The following is an 11,750-nucleotide window of genomic DNA, read 5'->3' on the forward strand; positions in this document are numbered from 1 at the left end:
AACATGATGACCTTCTCCAGGAACGGTCTCTCCTCACAACATGTCCAAAGTACAGGAGATAAGTCTCACCCTCCTTACCTCTATGGAATTCTCTAGTTCTTCTCCTACTCGGAGTTAATGCATGTATCATATCACTCCTTAGTTCAATCACATTACTCAGTATTGGATAATTGCTACCACAATCAGTTCCAAACATTCTTTTCCTTCCTGGACTCCTTGACATTATCTCCCTGCCCACTCTGCCAGGCCCCACACCCAGTGTACCAGTGTACGCTGCACTCTCCCCTACTTCCTCCCAAGAACTCTTTATTCTACTTGGTGTCCCAATGGGTTCATCCACCCTGGGTTTCATATACAGAAAAACAGGAAGACATGTAACACAACTTCAAGAGGGTGAGCCCTTTGCTACAACACTCTGAGAGAAACCCTAGTATGAATAAACAAAAAACAAACAAACAGAATACAGAAAATGTTGAAGAACAGATCAGGTCCACCGTACATGACATGGGGGCTGACTGACAAGGTTGTAACTGTTCATGGCAGGTTTATCCCGTGATCTCCTCTATGCCTCTCTCCAATGCACCCTGCCTCGTAACCATTTTCCTCACACCCCTCTCTTATGGGCTGAGGGAGTTCTCCAGAGGCTTATTCCTATGTAGTTCCCATAAATGTATCTTGGGCTCCCACTGTCATCCATAGCCTTCTGCAACCAGGATTCTCACAATTTAGGTTCTGCTATTAATTCCTCTGTAGACTTTGGATAATATGATTTACAATCCTTGGGTGACTGATGATGGTGTGCTTCAGCCTTCTCAATGAGACTTCAACTAAATGCACATGCAATATTCTAAGACAGATATTTTTGCCCTTTAAACAATCTTTTAAGAGTATTTTCAGTATTCTTGGCCAACACCACTATTCAACACATCAATTCAAAGCATCGATTCTTTTTCTGTCTTCTTATTCATAAATTTAAGTTGTATTTCCTTTTGTTTTTACATGTCCTATCTTCTTCAATGCCTTATTGCAATCACAAAAATAGAAGGAATTTTTAAAAGAATATGAGTAAGAGAAAATGTGCTAGACATATTTGAACTGAATTAAGAAGGATCATCTGAGAGAGATGAATTGAGTTGAAGTTATCTGCAACATTTTTACCATATGGAACTTAAAATGTGTTAGGCTAACATTTTTAAAAAAGCATTAGCTGTGTTGAAGAAAGTATCTCTAAATATGAAAATGGATATGAAATACTGAAAATTTTGGTGGTACAAATCATTTTCATGGGGATAATTTTGAGATATAAAAATAATCATCACAGTTTTTAAAATTTGGTTTAAAGAGCATGTTAAATATCTAGGGAAAGAAAGAGTAAATGTGAAGTAAATGTGGTCTGTACAACAGAACAAAGAGGGTAGCAGAGCAACGAAGTCCCCAGGGAGTACCAAAAATAGACTTTGGGGACAGGGCACAGCACCTATCAGACTCGACTGGAAAACATTCCTAAAGGTCAGCAAACAGACTTTGAACTATTTACAGGCTTTTCTTTTTTTGTCATTTTTTTTTGGGGGGGGGTTATTGTTGAAGTTTAGTTTTCTTTTGTTGCTTTGTTTTCCTTTGTCTTTTTTGTGTGTGCATGTTAATATCTTTGCATGCCTATCTAGATAAGATAGGTGGGATAAAATATCTGGAGGAGAAAACAACAGAACCGATGGTTCCAGGGCAGTCAAGGGAGAGGGGGAACCTGGGGAAAGGAAATGGGTGTTAACAAACCCAGGGACAAGCTTTGCAAAATCAATGGCAAGGAGGGTGTAGGAGCTCTGGTAGGGCTTGATCAAGGGCCATGTAACCGAGAGAAATTACTGAAAATGAAATGAGGGCTGAACATGATAGTGGGAGAAGAGGAAAGTAAAAGGAAATAGAGGAAAGAACTAGGAGACAAAGGGCATTTATAGATGTCTAAATATAGGCATGTACATATGTAAATATATTTATATATGATGATGGGGAAATAGCTTTATATGCATATATTTATAGGTCTAATATTAAGGTAGCAGATGGACATTGGGCCCCTACTCAAGAACTCCCTCAATGCAAGAACACTTTGTTCTATAAAACCAGCATTCCATGATGCTCACCTTCCGGACACACTCCCCAAAGACAAAGAGGGTGCATAAGCAAATGTGGTGAAGAAATCTGATAGTGCCTGGCTATCAAAAGATAAAGGATCTGGGGTCTGAAAGGCTTGGAGGTTAAACAAGTGGCCATCTAGCTGAAAAGTAACAAAGCCCACATGGAAGAAGCACACCAGCTTCTGAGATTATGAGGTATCGATAGGATCAGGTTTCAGGCATCAAAGAACCAAAACTCATATCATTGTGAATGAGGGGGAGTGCAGAGTGGGGACCCAAAGCCCATATGTAGGCAACTAGACATCACCTTACAGAAGGGTTGGGGGGAGAAAATAAGCCAGTCAGGGTGCAGGATAGCAACAATGAAGCATACAACTTTCCTCTAGTTCCTAAATGCTTCCTCCCCCACACTATCATGATCCCAATTCTACCTTACAAATCTGGTCATAGGATGTACACTGGTACAAATAAGAGCTGGAAACACAGGGAATCCAGGACAGATTAAACCCTCAGGACCAATAATGAGAGTAGTGATACCAGGAGCATAAGGGAAAGGTTGGGGGGCGGGGGAGCGATCACAATGATCTACATATAACCCCTTCCCTGGGGGATGGACAACAGAAAACTGGGTGAAGGGAGACATCAGACAGTGTAAGACATGAAAAATAATCATAGTTTATGAATTATCAAGGGTTCGTGGTGGGGGTGGCGGGGATGAGGAGCTGATACCAAGGGCTAAAGTAGAAAGAAAATGTTTTGAGAATGATGAGGGCAACAAATGTACAAATGTGCTTGATACAATATATGGATGGATGGAGTGTGTTAAGAGGTGTATGAGCCCCCAATAAAATGATTTAAAAAAGAGTGTGAAGCTTTGAAAAAATAGATATGTAGAAGTTAATGAAATGATTAGCATATGTATTATGGATGTGTTTTTAGGAAAAGAAAAATGATAAGATCGAGAGAATAAATATTTAAATATGAATTGGCATATTTCATAATAATAAATCCATACATCTTTATATCCATCAATGCCAAAATTTAAACAAAATTAATAGAGTAGTTATGCTTCTAAGTCCTTTTTAACTACTGTATATATTCCTTTAACAAATCAAAGGAATTTATTCTCTGAAAATGTTAATCATTAAGCCTATTCATTTAAAACACTAAGTAGTTTTACAAAGTGGAAATTATAAATTAGAAAATAAGCAATATATGCGATAAACATTTTGCATAATTAGAGTAAAGCTGATTTAGAATAAAAGAGAAATATATATTTTAGAATAGTAAAGGCTAATTATATCAATAGAAGGAAACAATATTTTATCCATGAAATATTAGTTTATTGGTACTTATGTAAGAATTGGACTCAAGTTCTGGAAATCCATTCAGGATATTTGTTTCTTATTTTTTGTGACATTCTGTGCACTACAGTATTCTTACCATCTTTAAAAAGGACATGGATGAAGCAAACACTTTTTTTTACCCTCGTTCTGTTAGTAAGACACATCCTTTTCGGTTTATGACCCATTAACAAGACCTGCTATATCTTCTATCTAATTTTAGGGGAAATTTGGACTGGCACTATGACATGAGAACAGTAAATATATTTCTAGTAAAAATGTTAAATGTATTATTAAACAACTAGGATGAAATAGGTTATTTTGGAGCATGTGTAATTCATAATACCTTATTCTAGCACAATAAGAAAATCTGAATGAAACTAAAATTATTACAGATAATTAATTATTACTTATTTTTATAAATGTCTAATCATTTTATTGAGAGGTCTTACAGATAGCTCTCATCTAACTAACCACTAAAGGTCCAGATGGTTTCACAGATGAATCCAGTCCACTGTCCAGAAACAGATAATCCTATTCTGTAATCAATTATTCCAGAAATTAGGAGGGTGGGAAAAAAGATGAAACATTCAGATACACATTTTATAAAACCTAGAAAGCTCTTACAAAAGGCAAAGAAAGGTTAAAGACAGTTATAAACATAAGTAAATGAGAAGCTACACATTGACAACTCACTATATATATGTATATATATATATATGCACGCGTGCGTGCGGATGCACACACACCAATGGTCTGTCAGTTTGTCATACAGAGGTGACGTGAGTTTTGTTGTAATGGGGGAAGCCAAGTCACCAGTATTTTAAATATCAACAGGGCTACCCAGGAGAGCAGGTTTCAGTGGAGTAGGCAAACTAAGAACAGACTAGGACTCACATTTCTGATTCTCATATTGTCCTTTAGTTTAAAACAAAGTAAATAACATTAATCCTACTGAAACAATATTATTGTTGGTGTGGACTGCTATATTGAATTCAGCTGCCCCCTGCGGTTCCAGAGCCATAATCTTTAAGGAGGCAGAATGCTTCAGTTTTCTGTTTTAACTTCAGGTCTTTGTGTTAGTCGCTCAGGACCTATTTCACCACCAGGATTCCTTTCTGAATTGTAAAGTGGTATTCTAAATTAAAATTACTTTGTATTTGATGCTTTTGACAATCGTGCCACTTTTTAACGTTTTATTGTGAATTAGGTAAAGGTTGATAGAGCAGATGATCAGTTTTACATTCCATAGCTGATTCACATTTTATTTCTAGTCCCTCAAACTACCATCGCTTATTCCACTTCCTCTCTGTGTTTTCTGTTTCCATCCCTCCTTCTTTATTAACCCTGCGTCGTTTGCCTTTGGGTAAATGCTGCCCATTTGATGTAAAATGGTTGAATATTCTGACGTGGAATTGAGTGCATTTCCTCACTAAGGGCCATGGTCTTTGGGTTCCGCCTAGCTCTATCTCACCAATAAGCCTGGACTCTTTTATGATTTAGGGATTTTGCCCAACATTTCTCAGCCTCCTCCCACACACCCTTTCTAAGACCTCCTAACATCATCCCTTTCAAATCTCTCAATGTCCATCATTTTTTCTCCTCTGGACAGGGAAAGACTAAAAATGGCATCATAGATAACTACTCATGAGCTTTTAAGACCCCAGTCGCTACTCGTGGAAGTAGAATGTCGAACACTCTGTGTTATATTCATTGAACTTGCTGTCCCCTAAGATTGTGACACGCAGACCCTAGATTCAGCTACGCATTGCCTCCAGGATGTTGACTATGTCTATTTCATACTTTCACTTCACCAGATTCATGGACCTATTTTCAATAAAGTTAAATATATATAAATATCTTCCATCATATTTATATACATACATATATAATCTCCCTGGGCATACTCACACTCTCACTCCCACGACTGTTATATCCGTGTTCGATCTGTGTGTCTAGCCAAGCATCTCCTTGTAGGATCACTGCTGTTGCAGGATTGTCTATATAACAGTATTTGCCTGTGTGGACCTTATCTCCTGCAGACCTTCAGACATCTTGCAGTACTTTCACCATATTTGGTTAATTTCCATTTTAGTGTAAGTTGCTTTCTCTTTCACCCAAATTAATTTTATCTAGCCAATAGCATACCCTCTCCTATATCACCTGGTAACCCTCAAAGACTATTTCATTTAGTGTAAAAATATTTTGTGATTTTTTTATTATAGTGGTCTTACAAAATATTTTGTGTGTAATTGACTCATTTGACACAACACAATGTCCTCAAGTTTCATTCCATTTATTAGCTGTTTCATAGATTCATCATCGTTCGTTAACATTGTATAGTATGCCATTGTGGGCGTATATCTCAAATTTTAAATCATATTTCTCTGATGGGCATGTAGGTTGCTTCCATAGTTTTGCTATTATAATAATGATGTAATAATATACAATACAATAGGGATATAATATAATATATTATGTATGGCGAATGTGAATGCACATGTTGCAGAGCTTATTTCTCTAGGATATATGCCAGGTAGAGGAATCGCTGGCTCATATGGTACTAGTAGTGCCATTTTGGGAGGCAGCATTATACTGCTTCCCACGGTGGCTGTAACATTTTATTGTCCCATCACCAGTGTCTCCACATCTTTGTTAATTCTTGTTTTTATCTGTTTGTTTGTTTGCTTGCATGTGTTTTGAATTTTGCAATGAGTGCTGAATGAGGTGATAGCTCATTGTTTTTATTTATTTTTCTGGAATGCCTAATGGTCATGAGCATTTCCTCGTATGTTTGTTGGTGAATGATGGTGCACGGACATTCATGGTCTTTGCTCAGTTTTAAAGTCTGGTTATGATGAGGTAGGTGTCAACATTTGAAAATTAATTTAGGGATTAGTCCCTTGACTTATATCTCTTTGACAATATGTTTTCCTCGTACGTAGGGGTTTGGGGGTTTGAGGCACATACATGTCCAGTTTTTAGGTGGTCTCAGTCACTTCGTTTGTCTTCAGATGTGTGTGTGTTCTCATCATGTGTGGTAGCGTGTGCTTTGTATCAGGGCCCTCAAGTTGGTCCTACTTTTGCATTGATTATCTTTATAATTCTATAGTTTGAATTTAGGGTTTTGATTAACATAGGGTTCATTTGTGTATTTACTGTGGGATATGGGTCCTCACACAGTCTTCTGTAAATGGAGATTGCCAGCACCATTTAAGGAGTCTACACTTCCCCTTGAGATAAAGTTGTTTACTTAATATGGCCTTTGAGCCATAGTCTCATTCACCATAATCCATTTTGTGATGTATTGTAGATTCTGATCCCGGTGCTTTGTATGATCCCATTGTAGACAGGGTAGGATGTATCTTGGATCCTACGTCCCTGGAGGGTATGACTTAAGTCACCCCTCTTTTTTTCCCTTCTGGGTATGGTCAGATATAAGATAAAAAAACACCTCCATCAAAGGCCCGTCTGTGACCTGTTTTATGACGGAGCTTGATTAGAAGAAAGAGGATATGTTTGACATTTAGACATTTATGGCTTCTGGTTTTGGACCCGGTATTTGACTCACCTTTGCCTCACCTGCCATTTTAAGAATTAAGAGCACCCACAACCATGTGAAACATGTCCTAATATTTCATGCATTTCTGTGAGACATTGCAGCAAATCACAGAGTCAGGGACTTGGCGGAAGATACTCCAGGGAGGAGCTGGAGAAATAACATCTTGGAAAGAGATGGACATTTGGAATATCTTTAATCTTCCACTCCTTGGGACTAGTCAGATATTAATTCTTCTAAAGAAAATGATTGCCACATCCTATATGTTCCGGCTCTCTGTAGGTGGGAGGATTAAACTGAGTCCCCAGCTCTATTCCATTGGTCTATATAAAGTTGTTCGACCACCATCAGGCAGTTTTCACTACTGTGACTGTGTTGGTAAGTTCTGAGATCAGGAAGTGAGGGGCCTTCTCCTGTGTTCTTTCTTAGTAGTGCCTACCCATCTGGAATTTCTGTACTTTCGATTAAAAAATTGGTGATGCATCTTTCCAATTATTTAAAGAGGGATAACAGAATTTTTATCTGGATTGTATTGTATCTATAGATCACTTCTGGTTGTATTGGCATTTCATGGTGTTGTCTTCCTGTTTTGACCTATAATAATATTTAATATTTTATTTACCTTGATTGTCAATCTAGACTCAATGGATTTTTCACAGATGAAACTAAGTATTTAAATAATACAAAGAAACATGTTATTTTATGCTTTGAATTGTTTCTCAAAATTCCCTTTGCTTTTGTCTAGGTTGCTTGGAATTAAAGGAAGACACCATTGAGAATCTTCTTGCGGCAGCATGTCTTCTTCAACTTCCTCAAGTAGTAGACGTATGCTGCCACTTTCTCATGAAGCTTTTACATCCATCTAACTGCCTAGGAATCCGAGCATTTGCCGATGCTCAAGGATGCATCGAATTAATGAAGGTGGCTCATAGCTACACAATGGTAAGAACATTCAATATGTCAATGATTGAGACTTCCCGCGTGGCCTCAAAAAGTTCATGAAAAAAATCCATTATCTTTATTCCATTTGCCCACAAACTATTTTTTTAAGTTTATGTTTTCTTCTTGTCCACAAACTTTGTGAAGTCCTCTTCTTGCTACGATACCTGAAATTAATATAATTCCTATTGTAGCATTTGGACATTATCTTAGATTTTAAATAGTTTTGAATGCTTGGCACATTTTTCATTCTGGGTTATGGTGTGTCATACAGTATTTCATAATACACTTTCCCATTGCTTTATGGTTGAAATGATGTTGCACAGAAAATACAGACTGTATATTGGTTATTGGCATTTTAAGAGTCATAAATGCTAACTTGTCTTAGTTGCTCCCATTAGGTCCCTCATACTATTCACTGTCAGCCTTACTATTTATTTTTTTCCATTTTTATATTAATTTCTGATGACAGACTATTATATTGATGTGGTTTTGTCTATAATTTGTGGGGAAAATCTAACCATGGTTACAGTAAGTATTGGACGTCAGGACTCCCTGCCACTTTCAGATGCATAAATCAGCAGAGGTATTTGTCTGACAACTCAATTTTCAGTATCGTTTCTATTAGGGTTTTAAACTGAAAAATTGCCACTCAGTAACTTGTCTTAAAATAATTTAAAACTAGTTTTACATTTTAATCTCCAAATTTATTTCTGTTTACTTATTTCTAACAGCTTTATTGAAATACGAAAAGCCACTGAATTTATATGCATTGAATGTGTGAATTATTATGTGTATTTATTTATTTTTAAGTTGTCTCTCCTCTAGAATAAAATTGCAACAGACTCATACCCAAGAGTTAATAAATAATAAAAACACCTTAATACCATAATTTGTAAGCTCAAGGTGAATGCAGGGTTGTGGGTTAGATGTTAGAGTAGTAACCCTAGGGTTGGTAGTTCAAGCCAAACAGTTGCTTACAGGAGAAAAGGAAGCTGTTTCAAATAATTACAGCTTCAGAGACAATGTATAGGATGGCTATGCATCAGGATCAACTGGATGACAATAAGTTTGTTTTTTCATTTTGTTTTTAGATACATTTCTGCTCTTTTTGCTATTGTCATTTTAGTATAGTAATACTATTAATGATTATTGTGATCATTAAAATAGCCAATTATTAAATGTTATGAAATTTTCCTCTACAAATCATGGAAAGAAATTTCAAAACATAAATTCTCATTGAGCAATCTTAAGCTATTTATTATAAACCTTCCACTGTGAAATAAAGGGCTTTACAAATTACTAGTGGAAATCAACCTTTTAAAGGTCTTTGAATTGTTATTCTTATGTAGCATTTCAGTATTATTTTCATTTTCTTTTTTAATCTTTTAAGCCGGTTGATAAATTGAATCAAATATAGAAGTGAAATGAAAGAGGTGCGTGACATAATTCTATTGCCAAATGCTTCCATAGAAATACTCCATCACAGGGCTCAGTAATACTGTTGAAATCATATGAACCATAGAAAATCAATGTGAACAAATACTTCATCACCTAAAATATCAAAGTCTAATTGCAGTCATTTAATTATGCATGTCTCTTTACAACTAGCAGCTCCTGCCTTAGCTAGCTTTAGGGAAAAATATGATCCCTTCTGCTCGTATTTAAAAATTATTAATTTCATAATAAAAATATTTTCTTGCAGCTGCTTGGGTGATTCTTCAATTGACTTCATAATAACAACAAATTATTTTACAAACTTAAATATATGTTCTCTCTAAAGAAATACCTTTGAACAAATATATAAGGAGGTTATAGTTAATATGATCAACATTCTAAACAACTGTCTTTATTTTTAAGATATTAACTAGACTGCACGAAATGTCAAATTTGTTGAAGTGTACCAGTGAATTATTATTGTAATTTTAAATTAAAAACACAGAGCTTCAGTCTTCTCCAGGCAGGAGCTGGTAGGTCACTGCTTAGCTGACACAGTGGTTATGCATTGGACTGCTCACTGCGAGGTTAGCACCTGGAAGCCACTCTGCAGGAGAAAGATGGCTGGCGATCTTGGAGACCCACAGGGGCAAGTCTACGCTGCCCGCTAGGGTCCCCAAGAGCCCGGATTGACTAGATGGCAATGGTTATTTGATTCAAGAAAATTCACTGTGTTACTCTTTCCTCAGTTCAAACTTTCTAAAATGGATGTTTTGCATCTGATATGATAATTCTTTGCCACATATTTACCTGTATTATCAGGTGCATGTCATCATTTAATTTTTCAATGTGTGCTTTGAAGATAAACCTATTACACTCCTGCCTACTTCTTAATTGCTTTTAGTAACATTTCACAGACTTTGATACCCATTAGGGCTGAATTAACCTTTTACTGGCCTATATATTAATTACATACTTGTTTTATAAGTACTATTTATTGTATTAATATTTTCATATTTTACTAATATTTTCAGTCTTGATGCCTTTGAATTATTCAATTTTCTTAGTTTTTTATTTGACTGTAAAAATTCAAATCTAAGGTGACTTTATATGCTTTACTGTATTTCTTTTGCAAATATAACTCAATAGTAAACCTTCAGCTATTGATTTTGTGTGGATGATTCTAAAATCTATCCATATAGACATTAGTCCATGTGCAAAACATTGGGAAAATTTGATGAGATGGAAGTGTGAAATGAGTCATGAAGCATGAAGGTAGATTTTGGCTTCATGAATATGTGGAGTGTCCAAACAATTTCATTAATGGAACCAGTCACATTATATTCTATGGGCTATTACAAGGCTTATTCTTAATTCTAGATGTCACATTTTTAACGTGATAGAGGATAGAAAATAGAAACAATTAATAAGATTAGTATGAAAAATCTACAATTATGATATATGGAAAAATGTTGAGAGAGGGGATTATGTTTGCTATAGCAGAATGAAAGTGGGCATGGCAGTAGCTGTTTACATTGCTACAGTAGGAACACATTTGTGTTTAAAGCAATACCAAAATAAAAAATAAAACCAGACAATACTGTTAAATGGATTCTGAGTAATAGTTATTCTGCATCAGGTTTCCCAGAATGCAGATCTGTACAGCAGTACTTAGACAGAGGAGGACTTTTACTCCTGTGAGAATCTGGGCAGCCCAGAGAGGCCGTTCTGTTTTTGTCCTGACCTATCGGGTAGCTGTGAGTGGATATTGACCATTGGTTTGGGTTTTGAGGTTGGTTGTTTTGTTTTTCTTTTTTATTTTATTGTGGGGGGCATTCTTCCAGGATCAGCTGGGGGGTGAATCACAGACCTTTCAGTTAACAGTCTGGCAGTCTCACCAGAAATCCTTTGTGTTTAAATCAATCACGTTCAATTGATTCAAGTTTTGATTTAATCATTTCTGTTGGACAGTTCTATAGCATAAGGATTCCCAAGAATGAAAATCTTTATGAGAATAGAAAGCCTCTGAAAATCGGCCCATCAAAATCCCTATGAATCACAGCATTATTTGTTTAAGTAGTTTTATTGGCATATAATTCACAAAATATACAATTCAATAGTTCAACATACTAAGAACATTGGTACAATTATCACTACAATCACTTAGGACATTGTCTTTGTTCTTTTAGTCATAGTTATTGGTTCCCTATTTCCCACTGACCACCCCTGCCAATAGAAAGCCATATGATTTCTGATTCAAATTGACCATGCCAGTGCATTTCAGCACACTAATTGCTAGACTACTAATCATAATGCATTCTATTTCATTTTTGGTGACTT

General features: G+C 36.1%; 1 protein-coding gene across 1 annotated transcript in view; it reads left to right on the forward strand.

Annotated features, from left to right (window-relative positions):
- Nucleotides 1–11,750, forward strand: part of KLHL1 (kelch like family member 1) — a 412,135-nt gene that overhangs the window by 151,442 nt on the left and 248,943 nt on the right. The window contains exon 4 of the mRNA XM_004711257.2: nt 7,780–7,976. Within this exon, the coding sequence (XP_004711314.1) occupies nt 7,780–7,976 (197 nt within the window). The remainder of the gene's footprint in view (nt 1–7,779; nt 7,977–11,750) is intronic.

Source organism: Echinops telfairi, unplaced genomic scaffold (assembly GCF_000313985.2).
Source record: "Echinops telfairi isolate 266 unplaced genomic scaffold, ASM31398v2 ScPeMD7_11;HRSCAF=52, whole genome shotgun sequence".
NCBI classification, from domain to species: domain Eukaryota; kingdom Metazoa; phylum Chordata; class Mammalia; order Afrosoricida; family Tenrecidae; genus Echinops; species Echinops telfairi.